Source organism: Aureobasidium pullulans (genome assembly GCF_000721785.1).
Source record: "Aureobasidium pullulans EXF-150 unplaced genomic scaffold scaffold_23, whole genome shotgun sequence".
Taxonomy (NCBI): Eukaryota; Fungi; Ascomycota; class Dothideomycetes; order Dothideales; family Saccotheciaceae; genus Aureobasidium; species Aureobasidium pullulans.
Window position 1 is genome coordinate 303,721 of NW_021941043.1, and position 23,104 is coordinate 326,824.

Genomic DNA, 23,104 nt, shown 5'->3' on the forward strand with positions numbered 1-23,104 from the left:
ATTGTGATGTGTGGATTGGAGAATTGATCAAGAGGAAAGAGGGAAGCTTGTCGTCGTCGCGATGAGGCCCTGGCCTGCCCTGCCAGCTCCGGGAGTCGTTCGCGCTTTCCCGCTGCAGACGCCGAGCTCGGACCCCTTCACATGCAATTGCAAAAGTTATGCGCAACTCCATCATCGAAGGAAAGAGCGTTGCCTTTTTTTTCTACATTCTGCTTGAGCCGGTCATGGCTGCCCGCGCTGACGATTCAAAGGTGTGTGAAGCCTCAGTCTCTTGTAGAGTCAAGTGCTAACAAGTCTAGTCGTCTCTGCAACGCCTTCTTTCCCTTGACAAAACCTTTGATTCATTTGAGGACCGCGTGCAGGAAGCCGCTCGAATCCTCAATATCTCTTTGCACCCTCAGGCCGAAGTCGACTCAGCTACTCCTTCCTCAACCTCGCATACTGCCCGTCTGGACTTTGTACTACGTTGGCTGCTGGACAAGCTCTCTGCAAAGCCGGAACCCTGTCAATGCCTCCCATCATGGACTCTTCTACGTCGCATCCTTGAGCGCATGCCGTCTGCTGCTCTGGCCAAGTCCCTTGCCGTTGCCAGCCCTCTGAACACCTGCTCCAAGGCTCTCGCTGAGCTCTTTCCACCTGCCTCATCTCTGGCTCCAAGTCACGTAGACGATACCAAACGCTCTAGCAAGAAAAGAAAGAGGCAAAGCGCCGCCAATGATACTGCCTCCGACCACCCTGCACTCATATTTGGAGAAATCACGGCTTCTATTCGTCTCTTGATCTCTCGTTCGACGCAGACTTCTGCTACGGATGCCGCTTCAGAGAACCGCGTCCATGCTCTTCTTCGTCTTGATCACGCCGAGCTTGTTCGCTTCGTAAAGCACACTCTCTATGGCCTGTTGCATCTGCAATCCTCCCAGAATCTTCCCACTTCTCTTGTGGCATCATCATTGACCCTCATCCAAGATCTAGCCATTCTACAACCAAATGCTTCCGTTGACCCTTTGGATATCTCCTTTTGCACCGAGTGCTTATGGCCCGCTGCACTTCTCCTTCGCTTCTTGCATTCAGAGTCGAAGCTGGATGGCACTTCTCAGAATTATGCGCAACACTCAATTCGCTCTCTGGACCGCCTCCTAGCCACACACCTCTTCGTACCAGCTAGAGTGGCTTTCTACAATTCAAAAACTCCTACACAAAAGAAACGCCCCCAGGTCGAGCTTCCCGGGCTAGCGCAAAGACTGGAACCATTGCACTTGCAAGTCACAGCTCTTCTCAATATAAACGGTGCCGATACCGTCAGAACAGAACAGCTTGTCAATGCATACGCTTGCGTGCCTTTATTGTTGGACCTGGCCGTTCGCTGTGCACCTATCGCCAACCCAAAGCAAAGGATAATAGAAGCCCCTTGGATCCATCTCCTGTTCACTTCTCTATCAGACACAATCACTTTATCCAACAATTCACCGGACTCTACCATCGTCAACCAGACCTTAAACAAGATGCTTGATGTTCTTTCAGGAAAAGGTCTGGTGCTTGATAATGATGTGCTGAGTGAGGTTCTGGACAAGCGATGTAACCTTCTACCGTCTTTGGACACGACTTCAGATGTGCTACCGGACTTCCCACTTGTCGCTAGGATCCTAAACATGAACGCTGGTATCTTCACAGATGTCAACTCTGCTCCAGCCAAGGCTTTGTTCCAGGCGCTAACGAGTAACGGCAAGGCAAAAGCAAGTGCTGTCTTGGGCTCCGTTTCTCACGATGACTGGATAAATCCTCGTAACCTTTGCTACCAGATCGCAATTCCTCTCATGCACGCATACGCACGTACCCGTAATCTTCCTGCTTTCCTCGATCAATGGTCGGATTGTCTGAGTGCTCAGACCTCTTCAAAAACGTCTCGATGGCTTCTCTGGGCAGATTCGTCATTGGAGGAATCCCTAAGATCTCTCTTGGAGACTTCTTTGACGTCTACACAAATTTCTGATTTGCTGAAATCTAGACAGGATGCACTAAGCCAATCGATCGCATCATCATCATCATCATCTAGCGCCGGCGCTCAATGTTTTGCGAACACTGTTCTGCTGAATGCAATTGTCGGCGCCGTGAAGACAGACGCAACGGTTGACGATCTCGTTGTTCATCTGGAGACACTACTTTCGGTTGTGGAAAGCGCTATTGAGCAGATCTCAGACATTAACGGTCTACTCTCTGCTCACCTCCTCGGCTTGTGCTCGAAGATATACCAGCTGTGGTACCCGATCTGGTCTACCTCTCATTCGGACGAAGAAGTCCAATCGCGAAATGCCACACTTCTCGATGGTCCAGTCACACAATATGCCCTGCAGAAGATTCAAGATGGCTCAAACGTAAAGTCTAGCACATCTGCCGGTACCGTTTCTGAAGTAGACTCCGCATTTGTCCTTGTCGCTTCAATATGCGATATGCAGAGACATTTGACTGGCCATGAATCCGATTATGCACATCTGTTCTGTCGCGCAGCTCTGCCATCAAAGGACGGGGACATCACTCACTCTTATGCTTCACAGCGTCCTGCCGCCTTTCTGACAGTCCTTACTGGGTTTCCCGAGCTGCTATCATGCATCCCTACGACTGAGAGGATACAACTTTTCAAGGATCTGTTCAGCAGTTTCTTTTCTCATTCGTCAAACTCAAGTACTGTGCTTCTCGAGTTTCTCGACTCGGTCTTTGCAACTAGTGACCTGCCTACCAAGGACGACCTTTTTAACGTCGTTTGCGAAGCTGTCGAGGGTTCTGCTGCTACAGAATCATGGCTCGAGATTCTTCTCCAATGGCCATTGAAAGGCTTCTCTCGTCAACAGCGAGAGAAAATCTTGGACATTGTTGTGGCCTCGTTGACAGAGAAAAATGTCAATGGGCAAGCCAAGCAACACGGCCTTGACCTGGTTGCGGGAATGCTCGAGCTGCCAAATGCGACCGCCAAAGTGTCGGTTACGCCTACCGTACTTTGGAATCTAGCTGGAGTACCTTACAACAGCACTGAGCTGAGTGCTTTCGAGAGCATTTGTAAGCGCCTTTTGGGACATGTTATTGATACCAAAGAGCAAGAGCGAAGCAAATTGTATCTGGAACAACTTTCGGAGCTAATGTCAAATTTTGTGAGCAAACAGAAGGACTTGGGCTTGCCGTCAGCACCAGGCAGAGTCTTGCTAGTGAACGCTCTGTTTGAGGCAACTGAAGCTCGTCTTACACAAAAGGAGCTGTCAAGCTTCCCCCATCGTTCACCATCGACGATTGATTCATTGGTGAAGAGATTATGGGACACACTGTCAAGCTCAACAGACGCTGCTTTCTCTGAGGAAAACTCTTTCAAGGCAAAGTTGGCTGTTGAGCTGTACATTGGCATCCCTGCATCTGTGTTGGAGTCTGGCGGTTCTTCGACCGAGAAATGTGAGTGTCTCTAACAGATTCATAATTGTAGGCAAAGAGACTGACTGTCCGCAGATGCGAAGCGCTTTGTAAAGAAGCTGCGTAGCCTGATTGAAGAAACAAATGATGTTCCTTTTTCCCTCTTGTTGCGATGCTTCCAGCATTTGTCTTTGGCTGCATCCAAAACAAATCCCACCGATATATGCACGAGTGCCGAGCGCCTCTTGACACAGGAAATGGATGCTGACCAGTACTGGGTCATCACGGACTCTTTCACGAAGAGTGTACAAGCAATCTCGGAGGACGACAAGATCGCCTTAATAGAACGTATCCTGCCTGTCTCAGCAGAACAGTGTACTGCAGAACGAGCTGTATTGGTTCGATGCATTATATCTGCCATGCATGGTTCCCGCAAGAATGGAGCGATCTCTTCTGAGGTTGGTTCAGTTCCGATTCTCATACGACTGCTTGAGCTACTCAATACTTGCACCGAATACAGGGTGCATCAGCAGTTAGTCGCCTGTGTTATCGCAGTCTTGAGAGAACAGGTAAGCATCTTTCACATTTGGAAAAACACGGACAGTTATACTAATGGTTTGTCTAGCCCAACCTCGTTACACAATACTCTGCAGAGATGACTATTGCCACAGTAACCACTCTTGCGTCACCCTCATCGCCAATGAAGTCTGTCAAACAAGCATCATTGATGTTTGAGGGTCTCTGTACGATCACCCAAAGTCTTTTGCAGTTCCACCGCTCAAGCCTGGGTGGACGGTTCCATCTCCTCGTTCCTTTGATGCAGAGACTTCTTGCCTGCCTCTTCTCACCTAGCAGCAGAGACGCTGGAACAATCAACCGATTCAAACATCCCGCATGGCTCGACCAAAGCAATGCGTCATTAACCCTCAAGCACGCACAGAAGTTCTCAAGAATCCTTGAGAATCTTTGCAACCCACCACAATTGAACGTGGCAGGAAACAGAGGGAAGGCGCCTGAGCTTGTTGATGAGACACGCAAGGCTCGTATGCATGTTGCTCAACATGCTCCTCACATCCTTCACTACTATTGTACTCTGATTTTGAACGGAAAACTGGGCGAGGGAATGCGCGATGCGCTCACTCCCGGAATGTGGGCCATCATTGATGTTGCAGAGATTGGTGCCGACGACACTCGTGGCGTCAAGGCGTTGAGTTCCAGCATGGGTAACGCTGATCGCGCAGTCTTGAGAGGCATCTGGGAGGACTGGCGACGATTTGGTGGAGCTTGGAAGGGTTAGATCTATACGCACAAAACACCAACTAGCGTCTCGCAATCTTAACAAACTGTGCTATCGGGCAACTGGCTGAACGTGGTACCTGTTTGCTTTCGCCTTGAGGGAACAAGCCCTAGCGATACTTGACCACATCAAGCTACTGGCACGTATGAGTGAGTGCAAACTTTCTTCACTGTGCTTCGTGGTCATGAAATGTTAAGTCGAATTGTCATTGTGGCCAGGGTTGCCCAAGAAGCAAAGTGTCAAGCACCATCGAATGAGGTTGCCATACTTGTCCGCTCCATCCCACAATTCTTCAAGCGAAAGACAAACAAACACTTGTGCCCTCCTCATCGTTCGTAGATATAACAGATAGTAAATTCTCCTCGTTGTCGCCATATCGTCCGTATCTATTTCTCCATCTCGACCAAGCCACGTGCCAAGGCGTCGATCCCACATCAAGGTTTCCGAACTCATGACTGTTTGACCAACACAACTTTTTTTTCCATCAATACCGATTTTGTCCCTGAACAATGCCTGTTGAATACTCGGAACAGTCGGCAAATGCCTATGCCAGATGGAAGGGCAATGGCAAACCAGTCGCTCTCTGGCTAGACTGCGATACAGGACACGATGTATGATGCTTCCCCCTAAAATCCAATAATGTCTGGAATACTAACAGTTCGCACAGGACGCTTTTGCAATTCTGCTTTCTGCCCAATGTCCGGCTTTGAGATTACTCGGTATCAGTACCGTTTATGGCAATGCACCTCTTGTCAAGACGACGAAGAATACTAGGTCTATTTTGAAGGCCATTGGCAGGGAGGATATCCCTGTGTATGCTGGGGCTAGTAAACCGTTTTGTCGTCCTGCTGCGTCTGCTCCAGATATCCATGGCGAATCTGGATTGGGTGTGTTTCTGATTTGAATTGGATTCTTAGTGGTATGAATTACTGATGTAGACTGTGTTAGATGGTACTACTGTTCTGCCTGAGCCTGGAGCACCGGAGCGTACGGATATGTCCGCTGTGTTGGCTATGTATAAGGCTTTGATTGCTGAGCCACCGAAGACTGCATGGTTGGTTGCAACCGGTGAGTCTGGGATTCCACTTTGCCATTGAATGGCTGGCCAATGATGAGTAAATCGCAGGTTGTCTTACAAACGCCGCATTGTTGTTTAACACTTTTCCGGATATCGTTGACCATATCGCTGGACTGACCATCATGGGCGGCGCTGTTGGAGGCGGCTTTACGAATGCACCCTTGGGCTCACTCGAGGGCGAAGGAGAACGTTTTGGTAATTGGACCCCTTGGGCTGAATTCAACATCTACATCGATCCCGAGTCTGCCCAATCTGTCTTCAGCAACCCTGTCCTCGCAGCGAAAACTACCATCGCTCCTCTGGACTTGACACATCAGATGGTGAGTGTACACTGTTCAAAGTCAGAGCCAAATCATCTAACTAGTCTACAGCTAGCAACACCCGCAATCTGCCAAGAATTGCTGTATGGCTTCGACAAGGAAGTCGATGGTTCAGAAGCGTCTGTCCTCCGCGTGCTCTTCAATCAAATCCTCACCTTCTTCGCAAAGACCTACGCCGATATCTTTGGACTGACAGAAGGACCTCCACTTCACGATCCCCTCGCCGTAGCAATGACCTTTGTCCCCGACCTCTTCGACGACAGAGGTGGAGAAAGATTTGATATCAAGGTTATCATTGATGGCGAACACGGTGTTGACGAGATTGCTAGAACTACTTCGCAGTGTGGACGTACCGTCTTGACGCCGTTGAAGGCCGGTGAGCCTGGTGTGCGGGTACCAAGAGGGCTGGATGCTGTTACCATCTGGAGAATGCTTGACTTGTGCTTGAAGCAGGCGGAGGGCGAGAAGCCGGAGACCATGGCAATGTCGGCTCTCTGGAGTGTTGCTGATGATGAGTAGTGTAATTCGCGACTTTAATATAGAGGTAGTCTAGATGTAATAGATCTGTGTGATTGAGATTCGACATTGTGTTTTCCGCCTTGTGCTGATTTATATTTCATCCTTAGGCGCATCTCCTCCAACAACTGCTTGATGGCCTTTTTGATACCTGTAATACGTCAGTCTGTCGTTATCACTTCTGGGTGTCAATGCTACTCACCAACTCCAGATGTTCAGTCCAATCTTGACCCCGCTGTGCACAGGCATGCCAGCATGAAGGCCTTGCTTCCACCCCTTGCCATCGACATCAAAGTTCTCCCAAAACACAGCGCCTCCAGCTTTGGGCAAGAACGTGACACCGTTCTGCTCAGGCTCATTGCAATCGATAAACTCACACCAACGCTTGTCCTTGGGTCTAGTGAGAAGCGGGAAGTTGGTGCCTCCACCAGTACAATTTGCTTCGATGTAGACCATGAAAGTACTGACGCGATGCGCTGTCTTGGATGCAAACGCCCAGTCGTAGTGATGGGCGTAGTGGCCAGATGTGGTGTATCTTTGTGTCCAGAATCGTTCGATGAAGGTGTCCACTGGCCAGCCTTGGAAGTCGAGGGCTCGTTTCTCGATGCATTGAACGGTATTGTCACGTTCGATCATGGCCTTGTCTGATTTGCGGATGCTCGTGTCTGAGGCTTCAACATTGTTGCTGTAAATGGTTGAAGGCTCCCATTTGTCCTCGCTGTTGGTCAATCGAAGGTAAGCATAGAAACCTGGTGCCGAATACTATCTGTGATACCTTATGTCTATCATATGCTTCAACTCTGCCTGCGATAGGAAATGCGGAACGTATATGATCAGGGGACTCCTCGAGAAAATGTGAACTCCGTAAGGATGATGATCGCATTGTAAGTTCGCCTCTGGGTAGACGAGTTGCTCTGCCTTTTCTTGAGACAATGGCATATCATAACTCTCGTCAGACGAGGATTGAGTTTGGGAGTTGCCAGAGAAAGGGCCGTTCAGGAACACATATATTGCTGCGAGAATGGCAACATATTGCAAGATGGTTGCTGGCTGGTACAGCTGGGAGTTCATGTTGGACAGATGTTGGACAGATGGGATCAATTGAGCATTGTGAATAGTTGTGATAAAATATGACCAAGGGAATGGACGTGGCAGAGTGCCTGCTCAATGGTGATGATCATGCACGGGTAGACGGCTAGGGTATTTCGGAAGGCACGGATGCGGCGTGCTCGCTCGCTGTCGAGTGTTCAGATGATCGCATACAACATTTCAGGTGGTCGATACAAGAAGTGAAGAAACACGGAAGTTCCATTCTTGAATAGATTATAGATGATGAATCACAACAATTGGTGCAGTATCAACTCTTTTCACGCAAGACAAGAGATGGTGCAACGACGTGTGAGAAGGTGTTTGACTTGTTTGACTCCAGCAGCCACGTCGGGCTAAGCGAGGCTTGGCGCACGAGAGACTTTGAGAATCCGCAGCGCACTCTGTTAAAGATTCGTCTCGCGCCGCCAAACGACTTTACAGACCGGACGTCCCTCTTTCTCGTCGACAACAGCCCATCATGTCTCACCTCAACAAGATCGCCCCCAACTCGCCTTCGCGCCAGAACCCCTCGGAGATCGAGACCAGCATTGCCAATGCTCTCTACGAGCTCGAGAACAACATCCAGGACATGCGCGCCTCTCTGCGCCCCCTGCAGTTCGTCTCTGCCCGCGAGGTAAGCAGCATCACTACATGAAGACAGCTGCCATCGCTTCGACGAACGACAATGCCGGGTCATCGAAGAATGTGAAGAAAGAAAAAAGTCAAATCCAAGGAGCAAAATGAAAAAGGCTCAAGACATGCAAGAGGAGGCTATGGGCACACACATATCAGACCAACGGCTTGATCAATCGAAGAGGCGGTGGGCACTGGGCGGCGAATCATTCGCTGACACCAGGATTCTTTAGATCGAGGTTGGTCACGGCAGAAAGGCCATTGTCATCTTCGTCCCCGTTCCCCAGCTCCAGGGCTTCCACAAGGTCCAGCAGCGGTAAGCAACACCACTTGTCGACATCCTTGTCACTTCATTCTAACACGCTCGCAGTCTGACCCGTGAGCTCGAGAAGAAGTTCTCCGACCGTCACGTCCTGATCGTCGCCTCGCGCCGCATCTTGCCCCGCCCCAAGCGCAGCAACCGCTCGCGCACCAGCCAGACCCAGAAGCGCCCTCGTTCGCGTACTCTGACTGCTGTCCACGACGCCATCCTTGCCGACCTCGTCTACCCCGTCGAGATCGTTGGCAAGCGCATGCGCACCAAGGAGGACGGCACCAAGGTCCTCAAGATCGTCCTCGACGAGAAGGAGCGTGGTGGTGTTGACTACCGCCTCGACACCTACTCTGAGGTCTACAAGAGACTCACAGGCAAGGGTGTTAACTTCGAGTTCCCCGTCGCTGCCGCCGAGTACTAAATGTATTCTAAATGAGGGATGATTTGCGTCCAAATCACAAAAAGTCTTGGTCTCTTTCAACTTCTTCATTCAAAAATGTGTTGTCACGTGGGGGCGCCTGGCGCTGGGAAACTGGAAGTCCGGGAATACTTGTTAAGGTAGACGAATACCACGCATGACACCGTCAGCTATACCTTTCACCTTTTTTTTAATCGGGTCAATCATGAGTTATGTCCTTTCATTCCTGCCCGCCGTCTCCAGCTCATATCATGTCATCCTGTTCTCGCTCGTAATACACAGGTAGGTTTGAGGCATTCACTTGGTAATGTGTTATGTTTGTTGAGTGTTCATGGAACGCGTCTATTCTAATTACATCGTAGACAGGTGTAGTCATTTTGCATAAGATACATCAAACCCAAACGCCGACATGCATGGTATCATCTACAGACTCTTCTCAATCTTCATGGCCTCGGCAATGCCTTGCTTGACCTTTTGTCTGCCCTCCTCGCTCAGTCTCTGCAGGGGACGTCTCGGGAAGCCACCGTAGCCGTACTCCATCTCTATGGCGGCCTTGGTGCCGGGAATGGCAGCCTTGGTGAGCACCCAGTCACCCTTGGATAGAATCTTCTGCAGCTCCATGGCCTCATCGTACTTGCCCTCGGTCCACAGGTTCCAGACCTTGACGCAGAGCTTGGGAAGCACGTTGGCACCACCAGCAATGATACCACTGCCACCCGAGGCGGCAGTCTGGATGGTGAAGTCGGCAATACCACCAAAGGCCATCCAGCCACTGCCCTGGCTCTTGGTCGAGGTAGCATCGGTCTCAAGGGCAACACGGGTCAGCTTTCCGGTCTGACCACAAGTGAACTTGGCACCAATGATCTTGGGGTGCTTGGCCAGCTCAATCATGAAGTCTGAGTCCATGTCGATACCAGCAACAGCACCAGGGTAGTTGTAGAGAATGACGGGGCAAGGCGATGCATCGGCAACAGAAATGTAGTACTCCTTGATGGCCTTGTCGTCCATGGCGTAGCGGTAGTATGAGGGAGGAACCAAAAGCACGTACTCGGCGCCGACCTTGTGGACCTCGTTGGTGAGCTCGAGAGTGCCACGAATGCTCATTTCTGAAGCACCGACGATGACGGGAACATTCTTGTAACCGGCCTCGTCGAGGGCCTCTCTCGTTGCCTTTGTCACAGCAACCTTCTCTTCGCGTGTGAGGTGGACTGCTTCACCGTTGCTGCCCATGCATACAAGGCCGACAAGGCCGGCTTCTGCCAATCTGACGGCATGTCTCTTGATTGTGGGGATGTCGAGGTCTTCTGTCTCGGGGTTGAAGAAGGTCATGGTAGGGGCATAAATGCCATGACGAAGAGGGGTGAGGTTGCCGTTGGCGGCCATGCTTGCAGATCTGTTTATCGAGGGATTGGTGTGAATTGGGAGCTTGAGCCCAGAAGAGAGTTCAAATGATTTGCAGAAGCAAGAAATGGGAGAAATGAGAAAAGAAGAAACAGTCGCTGGGCAAACCTTGTACTTATCAGGCGGATAAATACAATCCATCTACACACGTACCATGGCTCTCGCGATATTTACCCCCGCCATGAATGGAGCGCGAGCGTGGGGCAGCTCAGGCCACGCCTCGAAACGGCCTTGGTCGGCATATGAAGGCGGCGCACGGGGCGCTTGCTCGCGGAGGACGTCGTTTTTCCACCAATGGCAGCCAATCTTTATATCGGCAATTGAGACTCCACAAAATACACCCCGCCAACTGTTTGTCCGCCGACACTGTGTTCCTCCGTCTTGGTGATGCAATTACCCATCAATTCTCCTCTGCTCTTGCCTAGTTGCCCTCTCTGTTTTTCTCCTCTTACTCTCTGTGCTTCTGTACTCTTTGCTGCATGGTATTGACCGAGTCTCGAATCTATTGAACAAACTCGCAGATCCCACATCATGGCTCCTTTGAACGTTTGCATGGTCGGTACCGGCGAGTACACGACTGGTTTCGTCGGTGGCGGTGCCTCTGGCTCAGACAAGAAGGTCGGTGTTGTTGGCCTGACGCTCTTCGATCTGAGACGACGCGGCAAGGTTGGTAACCTGAGCATGGTGGGAACCTCTGGAAACAAGTTTCCTGCAATCCGTAAGTGTCTTTCCGTGGTCTGGGGCATGCAGGAGGCTGACACGTTCAAGGCGAGCACTTGACCAAGAACATCTCCCAAGTCTACAATGGATTGGACACATCTTTCGAGTCGTACCCGGCCAACGACCAACGCGACCCTGAAGCCTTCAAGAAGGCAATCGATGCTCTGTCACCTGGCGATGCCATCACCATCTTCACTCCCGACCCGACGCATTTCCCCATTGCCATGTACGCTATCGAGAGAGGCATACATGTCATGATCACCAAGCCTGCCGTTAAGCTTTTGTCCGAGCATCAACAACTGCTCGAGGCCAGCAAGAAGCATGGTGTCTTTGTGTATATCGAGCACCACAAGCGCTTCGACCCTGCCTACGCAGATGCTCGTCACCGCGCTCTCAAGACTTTGGGGGAATTCAACTATTTCTACAGCTACATGTCACAGCCCAAGTCGCAACTTGAGACCTTCAAGGCCTGGGCTGGCAAGGAGTCCGACATCTCGTACTATCTCAACTCTGTGAGTAATTTCAGTTACTGTGATCATGAACAAATACTGACCATCTCAAGCATCACATCGACGTAAACGAGAGCATGGTCCCAGACTACAAGCCCATCAAGGTCACTGGCAGTGCGAGCAAGGGTATTGCGACTGACTTGGGCTGTGTTGAAGAGACCGAGGACACGATCACGTTGGTCGTCGACTGGGAGAAGAAGGATGGCAGTGGAAGACGTGCTACCGGTGTTTACACTGCAAGCTGGACTGCTCCGCAAAAGGCCGGAGTGCACAGCAATCAATACTTCCACTACATGGCCAGCAAGGGTGAGGTTCGTGTCAACCAAGCCAAGAGAGGTTACGACGTTACCGAGGACGAGTCTGGCCTCACCTGGTACAACCCGTAAGTCTTTATCTCCATTTACCCCTGTTCATGAGACTAACACGTATGTACAGTTTCTACATGAAGTACGCTCCCGACGAGTCAGGTGACTTTGCTGGTCAAGGAGGTTATGGATACGTTTCATTCGAGAAGTTCGTTGATGCCATTGCGGCGCTCAAGGATGGGAAGGCATCTCTCGATGACCTTGACAAGCGTGGTCTGCCAACATTGAAGAACACTATTGCTACGGGAGCCATTCTTGAGGCCGGCAGGAGGAGTCTGGATGAGAACAGATCGATCCAGATCGTCGAGAAGGACGGTCAATGGGAGCTGAAGTAGACATGACTGACACGAAGTGATGATTTGCATGTTCTCGAATGTTAATAGTCGCATGTACTCCGTATACCTTTTATGCATATGCATGTTATGCTGCACCCCGACCCGAGTGGAGAAACGACGCTGTTCAAACGTCATTCGATGTGGAGGTGCTCATGCCATTCTTTAAGTTCGCTCGTATCCCGTCCTTCCCTTTTCCACTCATGAACGCCCTGACAGCCTATAGAATTGTTATTCGACCTTTCCCTAGGTTATCCCATATTAAAACACCCCGAGTTTCACTGCAAGGCATTCGAAGATTTACCTCAACCGTACCCATCATGGCCGAAACCAAGCACCAACGTACCGAGCCTCAGTATGAGTTGCTCTATCATCCGAGTATTCCTGGCAGAGGCGAATTTGTTCGCTTGATGTTCGAGGCAGCAGGTGTCAGCTATGCCGATGTTGCAAACGACAATCCACCAGACGACTCCGGTCCTAATGGATATGGCCTTGTACAAGCCATCTCGAGCCCTGATAGCACTGGAGATGATGATGGCAACCCGCCTGCTTTTGCACCACCTGCTCTGCGTATACGTGGAGCTGGAAAGGATGGGAAGGCTCTTGTGATTCATCAGACACCCAACCTTTTGCTATACCTGGGAGGTCCCCTCAAGCTCGCTGGTTCGGATGAACCGGAAAAGTATTATGTCAATCAGCTCGCTTTGACGGCACTTGACCTCAACAACGAGACACACGACACGCATCACCCCGTTGCGGTGGCCAAGTATTACGAAGGTAAGAGTTCCAATTATTTGAATTGTATGATGTATTAACGAATTGAATCAGACCAAAAGGATGAGGCTCTAAAGAAAGCAACCGACTTCCGCGAGAATCGCTTACCCAAGTTCCTCAGCTACTTCGAGCGCGTGCTCAAACACAACCAAGCATCGGGTAAAGGCAAATATCTTGTAGGCGAGTCTTTAACATACGCAGATCTCACCTTGTGGCAGGTCATCGATGGTCTGAAGTTTGCTTTCCCGAATGAGATGAGACACAGAAGCTCGGAGTCTCCCCTGCTGTTCGACCACTTCTATCCGAGCTTGAAGAATGAGGCTTGGATGAAGAAGTACCTGAACAGTAAGAGAAGAAAGCCTTACTCTATGGGTGTCTTTCGACACTATCCTGAGCTTGATCGTCAGTGAAAGAAGTGAAGGAATAGTCTAGGTAATGCTTAGTGATGCAACCGCAAGACATCAAAAGCGCACTTATGACAATCATTCACTGCCGAGGATCACGTCAGTGTCTCTCCTCATATTGTTTGCGATGATAAACTGTTTGATTGCTAGTGAGGCAAACCCTCCCCCTCCTTCCTTGAAATTGCAAAATCACACGGAACTCTCCAAATCAACACGCTCCCTTATAAATCTGCGAGCTGTCGCAGTCTAGCCGGAGAGAACATCCGCACAAAATGTCTGAGATTCGTCAAACCCCCATGATCACTGCGCCAAAGAAGATTCAAGGCAGGAGAAAGCCTTGGACACAACGTCATCAACAAAAGCGGGCTGCTGATTTGATAACAAGAGAGCCCCAGGGCGCGGCAGAGTTAGAGAGCGTCGCAGGATCCGAAGCCCAAATCACCTTCAACATGCCGCCTCAAGCCTCAGAGATTACTCAGCGCAGAGCGAGTGTCCAGATACTCACCCCTCCTACTATTTCCGTCGAATGGTCCTCAACCCAGAGTTGCCCACCCCCTGAGGTCGGCAATGTCCAAGTCACAGCTGGCCCAGAGCCCGCGACACCTGAGAACACCAAAGCCGCATCCCAGCACAACAATCCGACTCAAGAAACTGTAAAGACCACTTCGCAGACCACACCAAGAACCACTTTCGATCGCGATCCCACAGTCCCTAGTCGTACAGCAACAACTTCTGTAAGCACCGTTTCCAGCACAAGCCAACACCAAATCTTCACCACGCTTGCCGACCATCACTTCTTCGTTCCACCAAACGCTTCTCTCAATACCTCCTCGCTCATCCTGTTCAAACACAACACTCCATCTCTCGAACGTTTCCGCCTCCTTCACAACCAGTTGTTCATCGAGCTAGGCCGCGTGGTTGAAGAGCAGCTACAACCTTCATTGAACCCGAAGACCAACGCCGAAGCATACAGTCAAAGAGAGGAGATCATGCTGGGACTGCTCATCGACGTAGTGCCAGCCTTGAACCACCTCACCGAGACTATTGGAAAGGAGGTCAAATCGGGCATTCAAAAGCACAGAGCAGGATTGAGATTATGGGTTGGAGAGAAAGAGAGAAGCCCCAAGTGATCGGGGTTGCTATTCCTTCGAGTGTCGATTGTAGTCAGATGTCATCTCGACCCTTTCATGAGCCGAGTGCATACCTTGACGAGTACTGACAGGCAGGAGACGCCAAGTTGATGCGCGCTGCAAGACACTTTGCAGAGGATTCCAGCGCTTTGTCTGGAGAGTCCGAACCAGAGGTAGATAATGTGCTCACAGCCAACCCTCCATATATCGGACTTGGTTGTGTATGGCGAGCAGGCTTTGGAATGCAAGTATTTCGAGATTCCTCCGATGTTCAGGTCGTCAAGAAAGAAGGCTGGTAAAACATCGGTCTACATCAATTCAATCCAAGATTTATGGCCAGCCAAGCCATGATCTTCAGTTATTGTGCATACCCCTCACTCATCATGCGCCTGCCTGTCTTTGTTCCCAAAGCTCCTTCTCGAAAAGATCACAGCATAACGTGATGTAGCTCCTCGTGTTTTGTGTGCAAGCTTGGTGATAGCTTACACTTTCCTATTTCCCTTCTCCCATCATCACACCTATCTGTATCTTCTCACGTGGCTTAGCTTTGACCATCTTCCAACCCAATATGCCCTCTACATCCCTTCTCGTGTCGTTCCTCTGTCTTTTCCGCGCTCTACTAGTCACCTCCACCCAAGATTACAAAGAACCGCTGGATGCTAACGAAGAGGTGCCGTATATTCGCAACTACTTTTACGCTGGCGGCAGGTACGTATCAGACGGATCTGGTGGCCATGTGTTCCAAGATCAGATGTATGTCGAAAGACTCACTCCTCCTGGGGGTCCGAGAAAGCAAACACCGCTCGTGTTTATCCCAGGCGCCGGTCAGACAGGAACGGTACACCTCTCCCATGCTTCCTGTTGATGCAAATGCTGACATGTTATGGCAGAATTTCCTAAACAAGCCCGATGGTGGCCGCGGCTGGGCATCACTCTTTATCATGCAAGGCTTTGAGGTATACATTGTCGATCAGACATCGCGTGGCCGGTCAGCCTGGAGACCAGGCGATGGAGCTCCTGGCCTTGCAACATCCTCTGTCGAGGTTATCCAACAACGATTCACAGCACCTCAAGACTACAAGCTCTGGCCACAAGCAGTGAACCATACTCAGTGGCCCGGTACTGGACGGATGAGTGACCCAATCTTTGACGCATTTTACAGCTCCAACGTCCAGTACGTCAATAACGACACTTATCAGCAGACTACAATGCAAGCCAGTGGCGCTGATCTCCTCGATCATATCGGAAGTCCCGCCGTCCTCATCGGACACAGCCAGGCTGGTCCACAGGCAATCTTGATCGCTGATGCTCGACCAAACTTGACTGAAGCCATCATCTTGCTTGAACCAGGTGGTCCACCCTTTCGAGGTGGAGTATTCAGTAATGCTAGCGCACGACCGTGGGGACTCGCCGATGTACCGCTTCTATACTCACCACCTGTGACAGACCCTATGATTGATCTTACCACACAAATAATGCCAGCAACAAGTGACAACCTCGAAGGATGTGTATTACAAGCAACGTCGCCACCCCCTAAACGCCTTTTCAATCTAGCTCCCAAGCCGATTCTGGTCGTCACTGCTGAGGCCTCCTATCATTCGGTATACGATCATTGCACGGTTTCGTATCTTCGCCAGGCCGGATGCACACGCACCGATCATTTGGAATTGGGTAATGCTGGCGTACATGGGAATGGACATATGTTGTTCATGGAGAAGAATAGTCGTGATGTCTGGGTGTTATTGCTAGAATGGATCGAATGGCACCTGAATTGAATGTGTCGGTAATCACGAGCTTCCCGAAGCATTTGAGGAGCCAAGAGGAACGAAGCTATGGTTGAGTCATGTCATCTAGATTCATACTGGTTCCATCAACTCCTCCTTCTTGCTTCACTCTGCTTTGTCAGTCCCTTTCATCTGCCAGTCAGGCTTTTATTTTGAGTGCCTCCCGAAATCCCTCCCTGAGGAGAGAGAGCTCGTAGCTCACTTGAACTCAGAACTGACCACGTGCTCCCATACGCATAGTCCGTACTTGAGCATGTTTTATGGTGCTGATCATCACGCAGGCAGCTACAAGAGGAACCTCCACCCTCAGAGGCTTGTCCTGTCTGATTGTACCATACACGCTATCAACATGATTGGCAAGAATCACGCAATATTCCTAGCTCTTCTGGCTATTGCGTCCGCAGTTGCCTCAGGGCATCCCGCGCGTGACTATGAATATATACACCCGTCCATCGTCTCTAAAACCCTGCAGTCCCAGCACGAGAAGAGAGCTCCTCAGGGTGAAGAGCAGGATGAAGTATACCAGATTGAATGTCGTATGCGAAGAATGTGCCGTCTTGCACCAAAGACTAGCTCGCCTATCCAAGATCCCGCTGCCAAACTCACTTCGACCACTTCGATTGACCAATCGATCCTCGACTGGGTGTCCATTTTGAACGCACCTGGACCTGTTATGACCGCACACGACAACAACGAACAATATGGATCGCGATATCATTGGCGAAGACTCTTCAGCATTCAAGACCACCACCGTCACAGCTCCAGCACAGTCACCGTCACGGCTGTAGCCAATAACAGCTTGATTTGCGCCTGCTCCAACCGCAACTTCTTCTTTCGTGGACGTTGCCCTCCGAGTTTGCCCAAGAGCGCGACCAGATATTCGCCGAGGCATGGAAGTCCAGATTACATTGTGTGCTTGAGAAACAAGACACGGACGACTGTGCTGGTCGCTAAAGAGATGCCAGCAAGACGAGCGCGAGGTAGATTGGAAGAGGGATCGAATGAGAAGCGACAAGCCGTCGAGGGATTTTTAGACAGCAACAGACGAGCAAACTCGAACTACAAACATAAAGCAACGTTGATGTTTGAAAAAGTGAAAAGTGAAAAGTGAAAAAAGGAGGTATACTCCAGGGCAGTCCCCTTCCAGACCAGCTTTTGTTGATCTGCCTTCCCTTCCCTTCTTTTCCTCTGCCCAACCCAGGAGCTCGCTAGAATGATATATAAACAGGGTACCCGACATGCTTTACCAATAAACGTGTGATTAAATATGTTCAAAAACCTCCCACCATGGTTCCCAGATCAATGTAATAAAAAACAGGAAGGAGAGAGTTACTGTGCAAGATGTTCTTCTGCTTCTTCGTGGACTGGCTCGCGAGCTATGTCGGCGACGTTACGCTGTGCTGTTGCACGTCTCGGGTTGTTGTCGAAAAGGAACGGACCAGCATCGTTCATGGGCGTGTTTTGTCCATCACCCATGGGTACCAGAGTTGCGGCTGCTAGAGCAAAGGGTGCTGAAGATGTGGGTGTGGCGGACCTTGCCATGATGGACTCCGGTAAATTCCTGTTTACCGGTGCATTGGTCGAAGCAAGGATGGGTACGGGCTGTGACACTGAGCCTCGTGAAGGTCCAGCTTCACCTTCGGAGCTCGAGTCCGTGCCTGATGGGTTTGCTATAGAAACACTGTTCATCATGGCGGTCAGATCCTCGTCTTCAAGACCACCAGTCTCGATTGCAGGCAGCGGTTCTGGCTCGGGAGACCTCGGTTGGGTGGTTTCTGAGGCCTTGAGAGCGTCGGCGACGTCGTCACTTTCATACTCTTCTTCTGGTGGTTCGACATCGGCCTCCAAATCGGCATAAGCGCGACAGTTTGGACACTGGAAGCTAGGCCAGCTGGGATAAATAAGGGTGCGAACACACTTGTAATGCCAAACATGCGAACATGGAGCGACAAATAGAGCCTGGCAAGGAGCAACAGGATTCAGACATATTGAGCACTCGGAGCTGTGGGTGGATTGAGCGTCGCTGTCCTTGGTGTTGACCTTTGCCTGTTTTAGGATGTTTTTGTGAGTTGCCGTGCTATGTTGGTTAGCAAATGCACACACGTATAATTCGCAGAATATCCTAAGACTTACTTGAACTGGTTAAGACTCTTCTGCCAACCTCTGTTACATTCGATGCGAATCTTGACGCAACGGAATATGACTTCTTCTCCGCCTTTGAAGTCGATGCCTAGCTGGACGATATCACCATCGTTGAGCGGATACGCACGACTCTCCATACCCGGGCTGCTCAGACGCACATGGTTCAAGAAAGTGCCGGAACTACTCTTAACGTCCTTGATAAACCATTGACCATTGTCACACCACAATTCGCAATGTCTGCGACTGACAACCTTGCTCTTAAAACCAACAGGTGCTGCCGTCTTTGCACTTGCTTGAGCATCGGCAGCCTGGTCTCTCTCGGAATATCTGCCAACCTTTACCCGTTGACCAGCAGCAGCAATTGTGCGAGTAACGATTGGGAAGGTAAGAGAGGGTCTAGAAGCGCGGGGCTCGTGATGGGGGATGAAACGGATAGTCGGGGCCTCTTTCTTGTCTGCCGATGTGGCTTGCGCGGGGGCCGGAGCAGATTCGACAGCGACGGGTTCGGTAGTTGGAGCAGTCGGCGGCGCAGAGGAGTCGTCGTCGGTACGGAGATCCTGGTTGACCGTGGCGGCCCTCGTGCGGGTCATGGTGGGGGTAGGCGAATCGGACTGGGTAGATTGAGGCTGGGTAGCGACCCTGGATAAACCACTCTGGCCAGCGACAGTAGGGACCCAGCCGTTGGCGGCAGTATCGCTGCGGAGTGGGGGACTCGAAGTCGTCTCACGTGCGCTGCGGGCAGGAGAACTGGTACTCCGGCTGAGGGTCGGTGGACGAGTAGGAGTAGCGGGGGACGAGGGATTGTTGGTTTGGTTGGAGGACGGCGAGGTTGACGAATTGGAGTGCAAGTGGTTGTGGGTGTAGCTGCGTAGATATGAAAGACCGCGGAGTCGGGAAGGACGAGTTGGAGAAGCGGGCGTGTTGGCGGCTGAGGAAACGGTCGACAGCGACGCTGCAGCCGGTGAATAATTGCCAAACATGGTGTGATCTCAGAGACAAGACACAAGATAGTCGATAGTCGCAACTTGCGAGAGGACTCAGGACTCGAGACTCGAGCGGGCACCTCGACACTTTCGAGTCGCCAATTCAAAAGAGGCGTCTTTTTCCCGCGAAGATTATGTCACTGCCGTCGACGATCACGCTTGTCAACAGTAGCACATCCGAAGTCACGGTAATCGAGGCCTTGGTATGCTCAGGTGCGAGATGCAGTTGGCAAGAAGAAATGGAAGAGGGAAGAGGAAGAGCATGGCCTCGAGTCTATGTGCCGCACTCGCATATGCGCAGGGCGACAGTGACATGTTCACTCCTTGTCAATGCAACAACGCTTTCAATGACTTTCTAGCCTTGTCACTACTCCGTTGAAACCGCCTTCTAGCCTGAATCCTCGCTAGGACCTGACTCGACGTCTTGCTCGACAGGCCTCCCAGATACTGCTCTGTCAACCTCTGCGATCCTCCAGGATTCTGATGAGATTGCAGCACACTATCAGGATAGGGGATAGACAAATGTACTCGTGACGCATCACATGTTGGATCCAGACTTGCAGGACTTCGGGAGAGGCGTCAGCGGCATGGCCGCTTCCGAGGCCGGCACCCCCGACGTCGAGTTTGCTCGTGCTGCAAACACAAGCCGCCATGACAGAATACCGCATTGCATGCTTCTAGAAAGTCTTTCTCTATCGAAACCATAATACTATCCAAGATGCTGCGACTAAGTAGAGCCATACCGCGCTCCACTAGCCGCATCCTATCCCGCCATGTGTCGCGTCGTTCTTTTGCCTCGGTAGACGGAGTCAGCAAGGTACGAATCAGTCGTCGGTCTTGAGCGCAGCGCATTCCAACCGCCAGTTTTAGTAACGCCCATATTGTTCAGGACCCTGCCGACCTCGACCAAATCACCACCCTTGGAAATGGAGTCCGTGTCGCTAGCGAAGCCGTCCCTGGTGCCTTTTCAGGAATCGGTGTCTACGTCGATGCCGGTTCCCGATACGAAAGCGATGCCTTGCGCGGCGTCTCACACATCATCGACCGTCTGGCCTTCAAGTCTTCATCACGGCGAAGCGCCGATAGTATGCTCGAAGAGATTGAGTCACTAGGTGGAAACATCCAATGCGCTTCATCCCGCGAGTCCCTCATGTACCAGGCCGCCACTTTCAACAGTGCTGTCCCTACCGCTACCGCCCTACTCGCCGAGACCATCCGCGACCCTTTGATCACCGACGAGGAGGTTGGACGTCAACTCGAGACTGCCGAGTATGAGATTGGAGAAATCTGGAGCAAGCCCGATTTGATTCTACCCGAATTGGTCCACATGGCTGCTTACAAGGACAATACTCTTGGAAACCCTCTGCTATGTCCCGCCGATCGTTTGGGAAGTATCGACAAGCGTACAGTTGACGCCTACCGCCGTGCCTTTTTCCGTCCGGAAAGACTGGTTGTTGCTTTTGCTGGAGTCGAGCATCAGGAAGCCGTCAAGTTGGCAGAGCAGTACTTTGGTGACATGAAGGCCGAGAAGCTCGCCAGCTCAGAGACATCTTCTCAAAGACCTGTGCAACATGCCCAACAGAAGTCGACTCTAACTTCCAAAATTCCCTTCTTCAAGAACCTGTCCACCTCCGCCTCACAATCTGCTACCGTCTCACCACTCGACCCCTCGCAAATCATCCCTCACCCTCTTGACGTCCCCGTGGACACCTCATCACCGGCCCGCTACACCGGTGGCTTCCTCACATTACCGAATCTCCCTATTCCTCCCAGCCCTGCTCTTCCTCGTCTCTCTTACATCCATCTTGCCTTTGAGTCGCTTCCCATCAACTCCGACTCCATCTACGCTCTGGCAACTTTGCAGACTCTCCTTGGTGGTGGTGGTTCCTTCTCTGCTGGAGGACCTGGCAAGGGCATGTACAGCCGTCTATACACCAACGTCTTGAACCAGCACGGTTGGGTCGAGAATTGCGTCGCCTTCAACCACGCCTACACCGACAGTGGTATCTTCGGTATCAGCGCCGCATGTGCCACTCCCTATGTCAACCATATGCTCCAGGTCATGTGCTTGCAACTTGCCAATCTAGGCAAGGAGACCGGCATTGGTCGTTTGACCGAAGGTGAAGTCAAGCGTGCCAAGAACCAACTCAAGAGCAGTCTACTCATGAACCTCGAGAGCCGTATGGTGGAGCTCGAGGACCTCGGTCGTCAAGTCCAAGTCCACGGACGCAAAGTTCCTGTCAAGGACATGATTGCCCGCATCGACAAAGTCTCTATCCCTGAGCTTCGTCATGTCGCTCGCCAGGTCTTTGGCGGTATGGTCAAGAACCCTGGCGGTGGCAGCGGCGCCCCTACTGTTGTCATCCAACAAGGCGAGGAAGAGGGTGTTCAGATTCAAGAGCTCAAGTGGGATGCCATCCAGAGCACCATCCAAAAGTACGGTCTTGGTCGCCAGCAATAGGACGACTGAGCTCCAGAAATGACTTTTCCTGGTGTTCTTTCGTTTACGGTTCACTCGCCCTTTCTCCCTTCACTACTGTACAATATTCCCACCTCTTCAATATTCACCATGCGTAACTTGTAGACATACAACTCAAAATTCAATACCCTCATTACGATCAGAGGACATCAGCACCATATTGCACTTCCTCAAGGTTCCAATTTAGATCAAGAAGAAACACAGATCACTCAATCACGTTTGCGTATGTTTGACTTGCATAAACCACCTGTGCTTACATCGCACGAAGACAATCTTGAGCGCGCTCCACTGCTCAAAAACAGGTCTCGTTTGGTCAGTTATGTGACTCAAAATGCCAATGAAGACGGACTACTTCCAACCAGACATTTTGTGATAGTCCAAAGTCTCTCGACTCCAGAGAACTACATGATCTCCATTGCACGTTTTCTTTCGATACGTATTTCTTCCCCTTCTTGCTCGCAGATCAGTCGCCAATCTGATAGGGCGTGATAGGTAAGGTAGCAGTCCGCTGTTTTACCAAGACACTCCTGCATCTGACCACAGACCATAGCGCAGATAACCAGAAGGAGTAAAAACAAACAGTAGTCACATGAAGCACTTGATTGATCAAGATCATTACGATTTGCAGCCCGAGAAGCGATAACGCTTCCCCACCTGACAGTAGAGACAGCGAATGTGAGTGGGAAGAGAAGTAAGCGTGAAAGCCGAAAGTGGGTTGACGATCGCTTTTGTTTGTTTGATTCAATGCGGTCTTCTCGCTCTTGCGCAACCAGAGATTTGCAGTCCGCGTGCAGCGAGATCTCTCGCAGTGCATCGAGGTTGGTCCCAATGTAGCTAGTGCGTCATCAAATACACGTGACGTCCTAGAAATGCCTGACGTGCTTGTGTTTCGATGATGCTTGCTTGCCAGAAGAAGTTCCAACGCGTCCAATTGAATATCATTTGCGTACTCATCGAGGGTTTGCTGGGTTCTTCTCGATGAAAAGGTGTGGAGCCTTGCTGATTGTGATAAGAAAATTACCCA

At 50.9% G+C, this 23,104-nt stretch overlaps 12 protein-coding genes across 12 annotated transcripts; 9 read left to right on the forward strand and 3 right to left on the reverse strand.

The window, feature by feature from the left end:
- Positions 1 to 206: 206 nt before the first annotated feature.
- On the forward strand, positions 207 to 4,767 carry M438DRAFT_303896 (uncharacterized protein). The gene is made up of 4 exons (XM_029902176.1): positions 207 to 251; positions 300 to 3,435; positions 3,490 to 3,962; positions 4,019 to 4,767. Exons 1-4 carry the CDS (start codon positions 225 to 227, stop codon positions 4,688 to 4,690), a joined length of 4,308 nt encoding a protein of 1,435 aa, XP_029756935.1. The 5' UTR covers positions 207 to 224; the 3' UTR covers positions 4,691 to 4,767.
- Positions 4,768 to 5,174: 407 nt separating this feature from the next.
- M438DRAFT_368473 (Inosine/uridine-preferring nucleoside hydrolase) lies at positions 5,175 to 6,901 on the forward strand. Its single transcript, XM_029908046.1, has 6 exons — positions 5,175 to 5,301; positions 5,358 to 5,577; positions 5,639 to 5,758; positions 5,817 to 6,088; positions 6,140 to 6,755; positions 6,807 to 6,901. Exons 1-5 carry the CDS (start codon positions 5,200 to 5,202, stop codon positions 6,605 to 6,607), a joined length of 1,182 nt encoding a protein of 393 aa, XP_029756936.1. The 5' UTR covers positions 5,175 to 5,199; the 3' UTR covers positions 6,608 to 6,755; positions 6,807 to 6,901.
- On the reverse strand, positions 6,698 to 7,675 carry M438DRAFT_408581 (uncharacterized protein; the record flags this gene model as incomplete). Its single annotated transcript, XM_029909962.1, has 3 exons — positions 6,698 to 6,755; positions 6,807 to 7,322; positions 7,380 to 7,675. The coding sequence occupies 3 exons, from the start codon at positions 7,673 to 7,675 to the stop codon at positions 6,698 to 6,700; spliced, it is 870 nt and encodes a 289-aa protein (XP_029756937.1).
- A 496-nt stretch (positions 7,676 to 8,171) lies between these two features.
- On the forward strand, positions 8,172 to 9,060 carry M438DRAFT_338713 (ribosomal protein S7e; the record flags this gene model as incomplete). Its single annotated transcript, XM_029904149.1, has 3 exons — positions 8,172 to 8,327; positions 8,560 to 8,642; positions 8,697 to 9,060. The coding sequence occupies 3 exons, from the start codon at positions 8,172 to 8,174 to the stop codon at positions 9,058 to 9,060; spliced, it is 603 nt and encodes a 200-aa protein (XP_029756938.1).
- A 359-nt stretch (positions 9,061 to 9,419) lies between these two features.
- Positions 9,420 to 10,631, reverse strand: M438DRAFT_348672 (aldolase). The gene has a single exon (XM_029906199.1). It carries the CDS (start codon positions 10,438 to 10,440, stop codon positions 9,481 to 9,483), a length of 960 nt encoding a protein of 319 aa, XP_029756939.1. The 5' UTR covers positions 10,441 to 10,631; the 3' UTR covers positions 9,420 to 9,480.
- Positions 10,632 to 10,989: 358 nt separating this feature from the next.
- On the forward strand, positions 10,990 to 12,387 carry M438DRAFT_338715 (NAD(P)-binding protein; the record flags this gene model as incomplete). The annotated part of the gene is made up of 4 exons (XM_029904150.1): positions 10,990 to 11,176; positions 11,227 to 11,690; positions 11,741 to 12,069; positions 12,123 to 12,387. 4 exons carry the CDS (start codon positions 10,990 to 10,992, stop codon positions 12,385 to 12,387), a joined length of 1,245 nt encoding a protein of 414 aa, XP_029756940.1.
- A 317-nt stretch (positions 12,388 to 12,704) lies between these two features.
- Positions 12,705 to 13,568, forward strand: M438DRAFT_281079 (glutathione S-transferase; the record flags this gene model as incomplete). The annotated part of the gene is made up of 2 exons (XM_029901213.1): positions 12,705 to 13,161; positions 13,213 to 13,568. 2 exons carry the CDS (start codon positions 12,705 to 12,707, stop codon positions 13,566 to 13,568), a joined length of 813 nt encoding a protein of 270 aa, XP_029756941.1.
- A 62-nt stretch (positions 13,569 to 13,630) lies between these two features.
- On the forward strand, positions 13,631 to 14,930 carry M438DRAFT_348674 (uncharacterized protein). Its single transcript, XM_029906200.1, has one exon. The coding sequence runs from the start codon at positions 13,835 to 13,837 to the stop codon at positions 14,690 to 14,692; it is 858 nt and encodes a 285-aa protein (XP_029756942.1). The 5' UTR covers positions 13,631 to 13,834; the 3' UTR covers positions 14,693 to 14,930.
- Positions 14,931 to 15,361: 431 nt separating this feature from the next.
- M438DRAFT_348675 (alpha/beta-hydrolase) lies at positions 15,362 to 16,521 on the forward strand. The gene has a single exon (XM_029906201.1). It carries the CDS (start codon positions 15,427 to 15,429, stop codon positions 16,465 to 16,467), a length of 1,041 nt encoding a protein of 346 aa, XP_029756943.1. The 5' UTR covers positions 15,362 to 15,426; the 3' UTR covers positions 16,468 to 16,521.
- A 121-nt stretch (positions 16,522 to 16,642) lies between these two features.
- M438DRAFT_106722 (uncharacterized protein) lies at positions 16,643 to 17,702 on the forward strand. Its single transcript, XM_029898674.1, has one exon. The coding sequence runs from the start codon at positions 16,730 to 16,732 to the stop codon at positions 17,585 to 17,587; it is 858 nt and encodes a 285-aa protein (XP_029756944.1). The 5' UTR covers positions 16,643 to 16,729; the 3' UTR covers positions 17,588 to 17,702.
- Positions 17,703 to 17,805: 103 nt separating this feature from the next.
- M438DRAFT_281177 (SMAD/FHA domain-containing protein) lies at positions 17,806 to 19,208 on the reverse strand (the record flags this gene model as incomplete). Its single annotated transcript, XM_029901220.1, has 2 exons — positions 17,806 to 18,553; positions 18,610 to 19,208. The coding sequence occupies 2 exons, from the start codon at positions 19,206 to 19,208 to the stop codon at positions 17,806 to 17,808; spliced, it is 1,347 nt and encodes a 448-aa protein (XP_029756945.1).
- Positions 19,209 to 20,319: 1,111 nt separating this feature from the next.
- Positions 20,320 to 22,225, forward strand: M438DRAFT_368481 (uncharacterized protein; the record flags this gene model as incomplete). Its single annotated transcript, XM_029908047.1, has 2 exons — positions 20,320 to 20,418; positions 20,491 to 22,225. 2 exons carry the CDS (start codon positions 20,320 to 20,322, stop codon positions 22,060 to 22,062), a joined length of 1,671 nt encoding a protein of 556 aa, XP_029756946.1. The 3' UTR covers positions 22,063 to 22,225.
- Between the last annotated feature and the right edge of the window lie 879 nt (positions 22,226 to 23,104).

Bases quoted from the DNA above. Each gene is read 5' to 3' on its own strand.
- M438DRAFT_348674 (XM_029906200.1), top strand. From the start codon at position 13,835: ATGTCTGAGATTCGTCAAACCCCCATGATCACTGCGCCAAAGAAGATT.
- M438DRAFT_348675 (XM_029906201.1), top strand. From the start codon at position 15,427: ATGTGTTCCAAGATCAGATGTATGTCGAAAGACTCACTCCTCCTGGGG.
- M438DRAFT_106722 (XM_029898674.1), top strand. From the start codon at position 16,730: ATGTTTTATGGTGCTGATCATCACGCAGGCAGCTACAAGAGGAACCTC.
- M438DRAFT_348672 (XM_029906199.1), bottom strand. From the start codon at position 10,440: ATGGCCGCCAACGGCAACCTCACCCCTCTTCGTCATGGCATTTATGCC.
- M438DRAFT_368473 (XM_029908046.1), top strand. From the start codon at position 5,200: ATGCCTGTTGAATACTCGGAACAGTCGGCAAATGCCTATGCCAGATGG. The intron at 5,578-5,638 runs GTGTGTTTCTGA...AGACTGTGTTAG, and splicing joins CCATGGCGAATCTGGATTGG to ATGGTACTACTGTTCTGCCT. The intron at 5,759-5,816 runs GTGAGTCTGGGA...AGTAAATCGCAG, and splicing joins TGCATGGTTGGTTGCAACCG to GTTGTCTTACAAACGCCGCA.
- M438DRAFT_303896 (XM_029902176.1), top strand. From the start codon at position 225: ATGGCTGCCCGCGCTGACGATTCAAAG. The intron at 3,436-3,489 runs GTGAGTGTCTCT...GACTGTCCGCAG, and splicing joins CGGTTCTTCGACCGAGAAAT to ATGCGAAGCGCTTTGTAAAG. The intron at 3,963-4,018 runs GTAAGCATCTTT...TGGTTTGTCTAG, and splicing joins TCGCAGTCTTGAGAGAACAG to CCCAACCTCGTTACACAATA.